General features: G+C 44.4%; 1 protein-coding gene across 1 annotated transcript in view; it reads right to left on the bottom strand.

The window, feature by feature from the left end:
- Positions 1-13,787, bottom strand: part of COL20A1 (collagen type XX alpha 1 chain) — a 117,651-nt gene that overhangs the window by 39,507 nt on the left and 64,357 nt on the right. The window contains exons 23-26 of the mRNA XM_053391720.1: positions 13,270-13,379; positions 8,290-8,448; positions 1,801-1,878; positions 442-528 (exon numbers count right to left, since the gene is read on the bottom strand). Coding sequence (XP_053247695.1) covers positions 442-528; positions 1,801-1,878; positions 8,290-8,448; positions 13,270-13,379 — 434 coding nt within the window. The remainder of the gene's footprint in view (positions 1-441; positions 529-1,800; positions 1,879-8,289; positions 8,449-13,269; positions 13,380-13,787) is intronic.

Here is a 13,787-nt window from a genome sequence, read left to right as displayed (position 1 = left end):
GAATAAAACGACCTGGGCCGAGGGGTGGAGGGAGGCAGAGATTATTATACACACCCTTCCCATGGTCTTGCTGGTTCAAGCCACTGTGTGTATTCTTATTAATCAGAGTTCAATCCTTCCTTTACTTTGGGAACACCTCAACATAAGAAGAGCCATTTGGGGTGAGAGCAAAGGCCCATCTTGCCCAGCATCCTGTTCTGACGGTGGCCAAGAAGATGCCTCTTGCAAGCCTGCAAGCAGGACTTGAGTGCAACAATGCCCTTCCTCCTGGGGTTTCCACCAGCTGGTACCCAGAGGCCTTTGACGGAGGAAAGAGAACATAGCCATGTACCTTCTTAACACATCTCTGCTTTCCGAAATGGGTTGAAGCCGTGGGTGCAATTCTATTCCCTGGCTGGTTATGCGCAATGCCATTTTCCCGGGAACAAAAGCTCAACTCACCGGAGGCCCTGGAGGCCCTGGGAGGCCTGGGATCTCAGAAGTGCAGCTGCAAGACGGGAGGAAGCTAGGGCAGACCTCTTCATCTCTCTGAAAGAGCAGCAAAAAAGATGGGATGTAGGAATGATCGTTGGGTGTGGAGCACACTTCCGCCCACGGACAAAGCCACAGCTGTCTGAACATCTTGCCCTCTGTCTAACCTTTGCTCTCTTAGTGGTCTGCCATGCCCTGTCTGTGACCTTTGTCTCCTTGGTCATACATTGTGCAAGGGGAAAATGACGCGGTGGAAACAGGTCCCAAAATAACTTTGTACCACCCCATGATCTCGGGATTGGAAGATGTGTAAAGGTCACAGTCCAAAATGTATCTGACTGTTTTTGCATATTGTGCCAATATGTCCAGGCTTGACTACTGTAATTCGCTCTACGCGGGGCTGCCCTTGAAGCTGTCCCAGAAACTCCAGCGGGTGCAGAATGCTGCAGCGAGGCTCCTCACAGGGTCTCTGCCATGGGAGCATATTCACCCAGTGCTTTTCCAGCTGCACTGGCTCCCGGTGGAGTACAGGGTCAGATTTAAGGTGCTGGTTTTGACTTTTAAAGCCCTTCACGGCCTAGGACCCTTGTACCTATGGGACCGCCTCTCCTGGCATGCCGCACGGAGGACCTTAAGGTCCATATATAGCAACACCCTAGTAGTCCCAGGCCCTAAGGAAGTTAGATTAGCCTCAACCAGAGCCAGGGCCTTCTCAACACTGGTTCCAGCCTGGTGGAATGCTCTGTCTCTTGAGACCAGGGCCCTGCAGGATCTGATCTCTTTCCGCAGGGCCTGTAAGACAGAGTTGTTCCACCTGACCTTTGGCTCAGAATCAGTTTGATTCCCTCCCTCTCTTTCTTTTTCCTTTCTCCTCCTATGAAGAGATTGCTCCCTAATTGTTTTAATGTTGTATCTTAATCTTTTAAATTGTATTTTAATCAACTTGTTTTTATTATTGGTTGTTATCCGCCCTGAGCCCGGTCTTGGCTGGGGAGGGCGGGGTATAAATAAAAAATTATTATTATTCTTATTCTTATTATTAGAGCCCCCACAGAGCTAGCCGGTGCACAGCTCACCAGCATTAAAACTCCTGCCTCATGTTCTTCACTTCAGTGGGACTCACAAGTGGAACTCTAATCCTGCAAAAACAAACCCTTTCTTGCAGGGGCAGTTGTGATTCTCTCCATGCCTTACCAACTTACTCTTCTCTCAACATGCTTTGGTGGAGGCAGCAATCACAATGAAACTGGTATAAAACCATTGTGCAGTTGTAATGCGGATGCGTAATAAATTCCCAACGCCAGGAAGAAGTGGAGCCTCCATACTTACCATTGCTGGAACATCACAACATCTGTCCTCTTCAGGCCACAAACTGCTGCACACAATCTGCAGTGACTGCAGCTGGAACTATAGATACAACAGAGTTAGATAATGATGATGATTGCATTTGTATTGCACTTTCCTTCAAGGAACTCAAGGCAACGTACATAGTTCTCCCCTTTCCCATTTTATTTTTATTGGGGGGGTTTCGGGGGGAGGACAGTGAAGAAGGGTAAGGTTTAACTGCATTTGCTGATCCTTCCTAGTTTTGCAGAGTTATCGCATAGCGCAAGGGATAGTTTCGGTTTTGATTCATCTCAGTTTTCATTTTCCTGGCCTTAAGTTCCTTTCTCCACATTTCCACAACAGTTTGTTACTTTAAAAAAAAATCCTTATGAAAATTCATCCGTCTGTTGGTGCTGAGTGACACCAGTCCCGCCTGGTGTTGCTTTGCCAGTGCGTTCCCCATGGGCAACACACTGTCAAAAATATCCCTGCAGAGAGCAGGATGGAATCATAGAGTCATAGAATCATAGAGTTGGAAGGGATCCAGAGTGTCATCGAGTCCAACCCCCTGCCATGCAGGAAGTCTCTGCTCATCTCTGTATGAGCTGAAAACGCAATCCTGCTTGGTGCTGATTGGACCCTGCCCACCTGCCCCAGTTAGCCTGTGGGGTAGAGGAAGATAGACATAGATAGATAGATTAGATAGATAGATAGATAGATAGATAGATAGATGATAGATAGATAGATGATAGATAGATAGATGATAGATGATAGATAGATATAGATAGATAGATAGATAGATAGATAGATAGATAGATAGATAGATGATAGATAGATAGATGATAGATAGATAGATGATAGATAGATAGATGATAGATATCTGTGTCACTGGCACAGGTTCCCCACCCCAGAATGAAGGCATGTGTCACCAATGCCATTTATCCTCAAGAATGTCTAAAATTGGGTGGTGTTGTGGGTTAATAAACCACAGAGCCTAGGGCTTACCTATCAGAAGGTCGGCGGTTCAAATCCCTGTGATGGGGCGAGCTCCCGTTGCTCAGTCCCTGCTCCTGCCCACCTAGCAGTTCAAAAGCACGTCAAAGTGCAAGTAGATAAACAGGTACCACTCTGGTGGGAAGGTAAACGGCGTTTCCGTGTGCTGCTCTGGTTCTCCAGAAGCAGCTTAGTCATGCTGGCCATGTGACCTGGAAGCTGTACGCCAGCACCCTCGGCCAATAAAGCGAGATGAGCGCCGCAACCCCAGAGTCATCCGCGGCTGGACCTAATGGTCAGGGGTCCCTTTACCTATGTCTAAAATTAAATCCAGAACTGAAGAGTGCTGCTGCAATTTCCAACTCCTGATACCTCCCTTCTGAATGACCAATGTGCACAAGTGATTGTGTACATGGATTAACCATAGCATGTACCAGCTCACTCATATGATCTCCTGGTGAATCAAGGTTCCTCTTTGCACTGCATTTCCATCCATGATCACCATCTCTTGTGAGTATCAGTAACCCAGAGGGTAGGGTGGGGCAAAACTAATGGAGGAACAAAACAGAAGAAAATGAAAGTTGCAGCAAAGCTCTCTTATAGCAGAAGCTTGGGGTCGTTTTCAGTCTGAGGGCCACAGTCCCTTCTGTTCAACCTTCTGGGGGCCACACAACAGTGGTGGGCAGGGCAAGAAGCAAAAGTGAGTGAAGCAAATAATGCCACTTTTACTTTTGTACCGTGTTCTTACTTTTACACACCCCTCTCTACCCTCCATCTGGATAAGCAAGGAGAGGGCCTTCTCGGTGGTGGCTCCGACTTTGGAACTCTCTCCCTAGAGACGCTAGACTGGCTCCCTCCTTGCTGTCCTTCCGCCAGCAGGTGAAGACTTTCTTGTTACAACAGGCTTTTGGGAATTGAGTGCTTTTAATGAAGGGACTGTGGCCGTGCTGTTTTTAAGGTAATTATTGGTATGGTTTTAACAGATTTTACACAGCAAGAAGATCTATCCATTCTTAAGGAAATCAGCCCTGAGTGCTCACTGGAAGGACAGATCCTGAAGCTGAGGCTCCAATACTTTGGCCACCTCATGAGAAGAGAAGACTCCCTGGAAAAGACCCTGATGTTGGGAAAGATGGAGGGCACAAGGAGAAGGGGACGACAGAGGACGAGATCGCTGGACAGTGTTCTCGAAGCTACCAGCATGAGTTTGACCAAACTGCAGGAGGCAGTGGAAGACAGAAGTGCCTGGCGTGCTCTGGTCCAGGGGGTCACGAAGAGTCGGACACGACTAAACGACTAAACAACAACAACAGATTTTACATATGTATATATTTGCAATTATCAATGTTTTGTTTTAGTTTTGGTCTTTCCCCCCCTGTGTTTTCAGCAGTTCCTAATTTTATCTGTAAGCCACCTTAAGTGCCATCAGGGGAAAAGGCAGGGCATGATGATAAAATTATGCAAGACACATTATCAGAGTTCAAGGACACATTCCAGCCTGGCAAAACCAACACACCCAAGGAGGGTGCAAATCAGTGCCCTGGGGAGAGCCCTGAGGTTACATAGCGAGGTTTAATGGCTTCATTTGGTCCACCTCTGTTATTAATAATTATACTAACAGAGATTATGACGGACCAAGAACAAGGTTAAGGAAGGACGGAGCTACAGATAACTAAACTTTCAGTTTCCTGAAATAGCACCTCAAATCTTTCCAAATATGGAAATGGAAGCAAAAAACTCTAATCACCTCCTACCGAGCCTCAGCAAGGCACCTCTGAGAATAACATCTCCTCTTCCTCCAACCAACGGATGTGTATCTGCCAAGATTTTTCTGTCTGCTGTGAAACTCCAGCTTGTTCGCACAGAGACAGCAAACATCATTAGCATCTTTGTTTCCCCCAAGCCAGAACTCTGATGTTTGTTTGTTTGTTGTTCAATTTTCAAAGCCTTGTTTTTTAAGAAAAAATAATGATGATGATTAAAAATAAATAAATCTCAACATCTGTGAGCTGTGTTGGTCCAATGGCAAAAATGGCCAGTGGTTTCAGAGTGACCAAGCTAGAAAACCCTTACTACTTAAATTCCGCCCGTCAGTCTTAGGAAGAGCAATGTTGGAGTTCTCATTCGCTCAACACCTTCTCCTGGCGGCTCAGTAATTGGTTTCAGAGACAAAACGAAAGTTTTACTCTGTTGCCATTCAAAGGAGGTGATAGGTAAGATAAGAAACTACCTGAAATAAATAAGCCAGCCTGTCTAAGAAGAGATCCATCCATCATACTATCCACACAATAACAGCTGGAGACATCAGCCCTTTGCAGGCATTCAAGCCCAGTAGAAGAGAATTTATATACGGAAGAAGGATGCTGGCTCCATGCCAAACAGATGTGCATTCATCGGAATGTCTATGCTCTACAGCTGGACTGTAGTGGAATCTTTGGCCCTCCAGATGTTGCTGAACTACAGTGGTACCTTGGTTCTCAAACTTAATCCGTTCCAAAACCAAAGCGTTCCAAAACCAAGGCATGCTTTCCCATAGAAAGTTATGCAAAGTAGATTAATCCGTTCCAGACTTTTAAAAACAACCCCTAAAACAGCAATTCAACATGAATTTTACTCTCTAACAAGACCATTGATCCATAAAATGTAAGCAATAAACAAAGTACTGCAGTCACACAATCAATCAATCAATCAATCAGTAGCTGGGTTCCTCACAGTCGCAAAAACAAAAAGAAAGCCGCAAAAACAAAGACGCAAAATAAATAGCCAAAACAGACAGAGCTCAGCGTAACACTCAAAATGGAAGTGTGGCACTCAAATCAGAAGCGTAACACATAAATGGGGCACGTTCGGCTTCTGAAAAAAGTTCCAAAGGAAAGGCCAAAGGAGCCAGTGTTTGTCCTCAGACAGCTTTCCGGGTCATGTGGCCAGCATGACCGAACCGCTTCTGGCACAACAGGACACTGTGATGGAAACCAGAGCGCACGCAAAAGCCATTTACCTTCCCGCCACAGTGGTACCTATTTATCTACTCGCACTGGTATGCTTTCAGCTGCTAGGTTGGCAGAAGCTGGGACAGAGCAACCCCGTTGTGTGGATTCAAACCACCGACCTTCTGATCAGCAAGCCCAAGAGGCTCCGTAGTTTAGACTACAGCGCCGCCCGTGTCCCAAACCTGCATCTTGCACACATGCCCCCCACCCCTTGTGTCCCCAGAACTGGTCTGGGGTTTCACCAAACCCTCAAAGGTGAGATTTGGAGGTGGCAATAGCAGTTAGTCACGTTGTTGTTGCAATTCAGCTGGAGGAGACCCCACCCCCACTGAATCTTGACCACCCCCCATTGAATCTTGGCCACACCTTACAAATGTTGTTCCATAGTTGTGGTCCATCCCATCCTCCTGACTGAGACTTCCCTTCCTCCTAGCTATGTTTGATCTGTGTATTGTGGTTGAGTTTGCAAGCTTCTTTCCACCACTGCTGGTGATTTGTGGTGGATGCTATAACTAGACTACAGTTCCCAGAGGGCGGGGCAAGAATGTGCATCATCCAAGAATGTGTACCACTAGCATTATGAGAACTCGCGGAAAGTAAATGAGCTTTTTCCACACCACACCACCACGTTTGCCAAGAAATATTGAGGGTGAATCAAGCTGAGGGCAGCTTTGCCATCCCTATTAAGAATACTGTAACATAAAAGCTCTCTCTATCCAATCTATCCAATCGAGGTTTTTTTTAAAAAAAAATAAATTAAAAATTGTGCATTTCAGTAAACTGACTGAGTGGACAGAGTAGCAAATGGACTTGAAACAAGCTCTACAGCTCACAAGGGTATTTTCATAGTTACATCTAGTTTTTAAAAATAGCTAATAATGAAGCAGGCACTCTGGCTATCTGAGGGCAGCAGTTCTGAGGAAAGCTGTTCCTTAGCTACATTTCAGTGATTCAGATTCGTTAAAGATGCCAAAAAGTAATATGCAGGATATGTATTTAACAGATGCAAAAGAAAAAGAAAAAAAATTATTGAGGCTCCCCTCCCTCCCCCACACCGCAAATCCAACAAGGCGGCTGTCAATCAGCATCATATAGCAATTTTTTTAAAAAAATTATATTCTTTTACAAGATAAACCTAAGAGCTCACTTGAATCAAAGAAACCTTTTTACAAAAACCAGTCACATCCCACAACGGATGGATTTAGTGAGGAACTGCGACTCTTCTCTGGATTTCTGCCTCTGCCTCCTATTAGTCACTGTCAGAGAGTGAAGGACGTAACAGGGCCTTTTCAGTGGTTGCTCTAATTATAATAATTATCACAGATTTCTGCTTGTGCAACATAACCTTTCCCCCTCTCCACCCTCCACACATCCCCAAAAGCTGTTCTACGGGTGCCCCCAACTCTCCAGAGCAGATTCAGGGACATAGCTGTCAACATTTCCCTTTTTTTAAGGGAAATTCCCTTATTCTGAATAGGATTCCTCGCAAGAAAAGGGAAAAGTTGACAGCTATGTTCAGGGAGGGGAGGGCACAGGGTGTACATTGGGGGAGAAGAATGGGAAAAGTTCTGTTGCTCAAGCAGAGATCCATGTGCTGAAGGGAGACTGACTTAGGTCAATTAACTCCAGCAGGTATACTCTGAGTAAAACAAGGGCTCTACTACAGCCAGGGCCGGATTTAGGTTTGATGAGGCCCTAAGCTACTGACGGTAATGGGGCCCTTTATATGTCCAGCTGTCCTTTGACTCAACAACAAATTAACTGGTTTTTTGTGTTGAATATATGCTGTATGGTAATTTATGGACCTAATAGGTATCTAAAGCCATTTGCACATAACAAAATATGTATTTTATCAAAGTAACTGTTGAACTGAAATACAATTAAGAAGAAGTATATTAATAGTGAAGTACAGTTAAGAAGTATATTAATAGTAAAATACAGTTAAGTAGAAGTATATTAATAGTGAAATAATTATTAAGCTCTAACTTAAAATGATTGGGGGCCCATTACTTACATGATTGGAGCCTACACAACACAAAATACTGTTGCTGTATGTAGGTTTTATTTATATTTGTTTTTTATCTTATATTTTGGAAATGTATATCCAGTTTTTTCCCCTTTAATTTTTTTGGGGGGGCCCCAAGAGAGTGGGGCCCTAAGCTATAGCTTGTTTAGCTTATACGGAAATCCGGCACTGACTGCAGCAGAAGTTCTACTACAGCAGAATGCAACCGAAACACAACCCAGAGCATTGGAAAGGACCCCACAAGTCTTAGGGACATCTCACTGGGGTCACTGGTCCCCCTTCTGGAATCAAAAGCCCCAACTCAGTCAGTCTACAGGGGTGCCAGAATAATTCTTGGTGGAATCCCAAAAAAGGGGCACATGATGAATGGGCATCACCTGCGCTTGGGCCAAGGCATTTCCCTCCTGCAATTTCTGCCCCGTGCTTCTACATCTTTCACCCAAGAGCACATGTTGACCTCAACTCTCAGGAAACGGGACTCACCGCTGCTGACCCGCTCCGCGGCCCTCGCGTCCTGGTGAGTTTCCCGAGCATGACAAAGCCAGCCGTCGAAATGCTCTCCGAAGTTCCAAGCAATTTCTCCGATGTCTTCTTGCAGTCGATATAGAGCCTGACCCTGGAACGGCTCACAGATAGGTGCACCTGCTCAGCAGACGAGAATAGTTTCATTGAGCTGCACCACGGGAGCTGGAGAGCTCGATGTGCCGTAATGCAACCTGACAAAATAATGGCCATGACACGGTCTAGAGCAGGGGATGGCAGAAAGCAGATACCTAGGTAATTTTTTGGCAGATCAGTAAAGATTTCTGCTAATGGTTTAATTACTCTCCACATCCCAAATCATCCTGCTGAAATGAAGAAAACTGGATAGCAGTCACCATGAGAAGATTTTTGCATGGATCTCAAAAGGTAAAGGGACCCCTGACCATTAGGTCCAGTCGCGGACGACTCTGGGGTTGTGGCGCTCATCTCACTTTACTGGTCAAGGGAGCCGGTGTACAGCTTCCAGATCATGTGGCCAGCATCACTAAGACGCTTCTGGCAAACCAGAGTAGTGCACAGAAATGCCATTTACCTTCCCACCAGAGTGGTACCTATTTATCTACTTGCATTGTGATGTGCTTTCGAATTGCTAGGTTGGCAGGAGCAGGGACCAAGCAACGGGAGCTCACCCCGTCACCGGGATTCGAACCGCCGACCTTCTGATCAGCAAGCCCTAGGCTTTGTGGTTTAACCCACAGCACCACTAGTAAAAGTCATAGGAGATCCTTCACACCAGGAGTCTGCCCTTCCCTGGGGTAGAACAGCACCAGGCCACACACATAGCATGCATTTAAAGCACTACAATACCACTTTAAACACTCGTGGCTTGCTTCCCCCAAGGAATTCTGGGAGCTGTAGTTCCTTTTGGGTGCTAAGAGTTGCCCAGATGCCCCCTTTTCCTCTCACAGAGGTACAGTTCTTAGAGTGGCTTAATCATTGGTCCCTCTTCACAGGAAACTTTGGCAGTCATAGCAATTTCAATGTGTCCTATGTGCCAAATGAATGTGGTCCCAGGGTAGCATTTTGGGCTTAGATTAAGGTCAGAGCTCTGCTGTTCCAGGAAGCTTGCTGTGGGAGATAGACCTGGGGAACTCTCGAGTATGCAGGCTTAGTTCACACAATCAGCATATCAGGTGGGGAAACATTTCGTGGACTACACCAGACAGTGTGTGTGTGTGTGTGTGTGTGTACTGTGGAGTGTTTCCCTATTAAAAACAAACTTTCCCTGCACATAGGAAAGCAGCATACTAGGAAGGCTAGGATAGAACTCCTATCGCTAACATCTAATGATCTATGGCAGAGCAACCATTTGTAACTGCAATCAAGAGTCTTGCAGTCCATGATATTGTTGACCTAGTACATGAACTAGGCTTCAGTCTAAGCCATTTCCAATGGAGTTGTTTTTTTTTGTAGGAGATAAAGGAGATTTGTCCCATGATATTTTTATTTTATTTTATTTAAAAAAACTAGTGGCTACCAGTTGCAGTAGAAGTAGTTTTAGGAAAAGGTAGCCAATTGCATTTTGTGTCAAATGGGCTCTTAAACAGGAAATTTCAGTTGTATTTCCAAAAGACCTTTTCTTCCTGCAGTCTGGTCACTGGCACTCGGCGGAAAGCAAACTGGGAGAGGAGGAAACTGTGATTCTCTCTATCCCTGAGAAAAATGTAATAGCCTCTTATTTGGAGATGAATGCTGTGCTCTGACAAATGGGACACCGTGCAAGCCAACGAGAAAAGGAGAGAGTTTCTATCCTGAAAGGATGTGTGTTTTGAGAAGAGAGTCCACTCATAGCTTATGGACAAAAACAACCTCCAAAAATTATCTGTGCTATTTATGGGTGTAAAAATGGAAGCAGCATTTTCCTGTTGGTTTTAATTCTAATAAAAGTTTGTCTCAGTTGATGCTGGATGAATCAGTATTTTTTACTTCATACTGGAAGTGATAGGCTAAGAGAGAAACTAGAGGAAGTAGGGTCCAAACCATCGTTTCCTGCCATTCTATTAAAATAATATTATTAAATCAGGATCCACAGTTGCTCCCAGAATTTTCCACCCTATCGAAGGGCAACAAAATCCATAATTCTGAGAGATCATTTTGCAAAAGGTTCTTAAGGAAGGGCAAAAGTTCATAAAAAAATAACATCTTCAGGATGTGTATCAGAAATCTCGGCTCATCTGACCCCAAGTTTATGTAACAAGCCGCAAAAATGAAACCATGCACAATAGGCAGGAGGAAGTGAATTATGCTTTCATCTTTGGTGCTTTGGGCATAATGCGTGGAAAAGATGTGGGTCTCACCTAAGCTGATAGTGCAACACATTGGAGGAAGTGAGGCAGCAGTGGTGGTCCAGGAAATGTTTTTCCAAAAGTAAATGCCTTAGTGGAGAAGTTGGAAGTAGAAGAGGAATGTGGACGGCTGGAGACAGAGGAAGTGCCTGTTCCAGGCAAAGAGAGGAACACATTGGAAATAGGAGAAGGGAACAGAGAGAGCGTTGCCATCATCCCCTCCTTTCAGTAAGAGCCTGCCAATTCTGTGAAGCAGGCGTTGTCAAAGGCACAAGTCAATTCAGGAACAGTAAGATGAGAACCAATTGGCTTCAGTAAGGCATTAAATATTTCACAGCTGAAACCCAGCTAAGCTTGAGAAGTGCCCAGAAATACTGGGCCCTGCCTCTTTAAATTATGGCTGTTGACCAAAGTGGACTCACAGATGATACTCCCTGTGAAGGTCATTGACTTGCCAAAGCAAAAAGGCGAAGAGTTGAGTTAAAAGAGAGGTGCTACGATGCTCCAGGAGCAAATTGTAGAAAGGGGATAAGAAGGCAGAGGGTCAAAGATGAATGAAAGTTTGCATTTGATGCATGCCACAAATATAGAGTGCATAGAGCACGCTTGGCAAATCCACACCATGATCAACTCCTGCCCAGAAACCCATGTCCCCACTGTGGAAGGAAGAGTGGATCCAGAATTGGCCTCCACAGTCACTTACGGACACAATGTTAAAACTGTGTTTATGGAAGACAATCTTACTCAGCTATGAGTGATTGCCAAAGAAGAAGAAGAAGAAGACACGCAGGTCTTGCAACTCAAACACAGTGTGTTCTCAGGAAATCATTTGTTAGGCGGGTGTTCACATAATGAGTCAACCATTTCCACTGATGCCTATGGGGAAATTTCTAATGCGTTCCCAACCATAGACGTTTGTACCCCAAATGATAAAAAAGCAGGAAAACTCACTCAAACCTTGCAAAAGGCAAACAAGGAAGTCAAATTTGCTTTCTTATTTGACCAAAGTCTACCCCTTCCTCCCCGTCTCCCACCAGCAAAACACAAAGAAGGATGGCTTGTTTAAGACTGCTTATTTGTTTTGAGTACTGCACGCAGGTCCGACTGTTTGGATATCTGAATCTGCAGTGTGTATGGCGAGGTTTGGGTACTAATGCTTGGTGCTTGAATAAGTGGGTTTTCATAAAACGAGTGTTTGGCTAGCAGGACATGCATGTATTTACAAAAAAACCCAAAAACAAAAAACACAGTGCATGCACAACATGTGATATTGAGTAGCTACAGCTCACTGGTAGCACACATGCTATGCTTACTGGTAACGACACATGCGACGTAACAGGCTGTATGTAAGAGTATAACTTCTATTTCAAAAAATAATTCAGCATATCATGTCACAATATGTAATTCCATAGACACGTGGAACACTACAAGATTGATATAAGCATTCCACATCGTGGTTATTGCTAATATAAGAACTGAATAGGCTGTATCTCCTGATCTATCCGCTGGACTTTAATCTCTCAGAATATGTTCCGCTCATATAATAATTTGGTCTATGGAATTATATATTGTGACATGATATGTTGAATAAGTTTCCAAGCACAATTCAAAGTGTTGGTGCTGACCTTTAAAGCCCTAAACAGCCTCGGTCCAGTATACCTGAAGGAGCGTCTCCACCTCCATCATTCTGCCCGGACACTGAGGTCCAGCACCGAGGGCCTTCTGGCAGTTCCCTCGCTGTGAGAAGCCAAGTTACAGAGAACCAGGCAGAGGGCCTTCTTGGTAGTGGCACCCACCCTGTGGAACGCCCTCCCACCAGATGTCAAAGAGAACAACAACTACCAGACTTTTAGAAGACATCTGAAGGCAGCCCTGTTTAGGGAAGCTTTTAATGTTTGATGCATTACTGTATTTTAATATTTTGTTGGAAACCACCCAGAGTGGCTGGGGAGGCCCAGCCAGATGGGTGGGGTATAAATAATAAATTATTATAATATTATTATTGTGTGTGTTTTTAAAACAGAAGTTATACTGTTACATACAGCCTGTTACGTTGCGTGTGTCGTTACTAGTATTGTATTTACGTAACGAAAGGTTCAGCAGTGTTTTGTACGCTTACAGCAGGCCCCAGATTCATGCTACAGCACCCCCAGTTGAAAGAGATCTCAGATAGCAAGGCTAGGAAACATTTTGGCTCGAAACCTTGCAAATCTGCTGCCAAATAGAACAAACAATTCTAGCTTCAGAGGACCAATGGTCTGACTCAGTATAAGGTCACTTTATAGGTCCAGCTAATTGCGTCAGTTTAATTTTCAGATCATTTTAAAATCCCTGAGTCACTGGATCCTAATTATTATTTTTTTCTTTTTGCAGATTGTGCCCGTGTCCTTACTGCATATCTTCTTGGAAACTTATTGCGTACATTTGCCTAGATTAATGCATGCAGACAGGAAGTGATTTAGTAATTCATTATTATGCTGGCACACACCCTGTCGTTCATTGCTATCTCGGCACGTACAAACACCAACAGGTTAGCAAATGTCCCAAGGATATTTCTAGAATCGTCATTTAAAGAGGAAAGGAAGACTTAAAAAAAAAAATCATCCTGAATGCATTTCTCCTTTGGATAAAGGACCTTGTGAAAACTGCCGTAGAATATCTTCTTCACTTCCTGCTGGTCAAAGGTGACTTCCTCGACATCAGCTTCATAGTCACGGTGGAAATATATCAAGGATTTCTTGTTGGCTATAGAGGGAGGAAGATGACAAATAACCCAGGGGTTATAAAGAAAACCAAAGAGGACAGTAGACTGTAGGCTTTGCACATGCTGAAGTAACAAGGGAAAAATAATAAAACACACACTTGTGAGAACCGAAAATCTGAGTGAATGGAACAACTTCTCAAGAGATGGTCTATGGCAGTCATGTCCAAAGTCCATCTTGGGTTCTTAATCTGGCCTGCCAGTTGATTTAATCTGGCCCCCGTGGCAGTATATGTCCTGGGGTAAAATCCTTTTAAAAAAAAGCTTGGCAACTTCAATCCTAAATAAAGCTCAACAACTTTGTGGTAAAAATGGGGGGGGGGAGCTCAACAACTTTGGGGGTAAATCCTAAGAAAAGCTCAACAATTTACAACTTCAATCCTAAAAAAAGG

This window comes from Podarcis raffonei, chromosome 6, assembly GCF_027172205.1.
Source record: "Podarcis raffonei isolate rPodRaf1 chromosome 6, rPodRaf1.pri, whole genome shotgun sequence".
Taxonomy (NCBI): domain Eukaryota; kingdom Metazoa; phylum Chordata; class Lepidosauria; order Squamata; family Lacertidae; genus Podarcis; species Podarcis raffonei.
The sequence above is the reverse complement of the archived record's forward strand: the minus strand, read 5'-3'. Positions and strand labels throughout refer to the sequence as shown.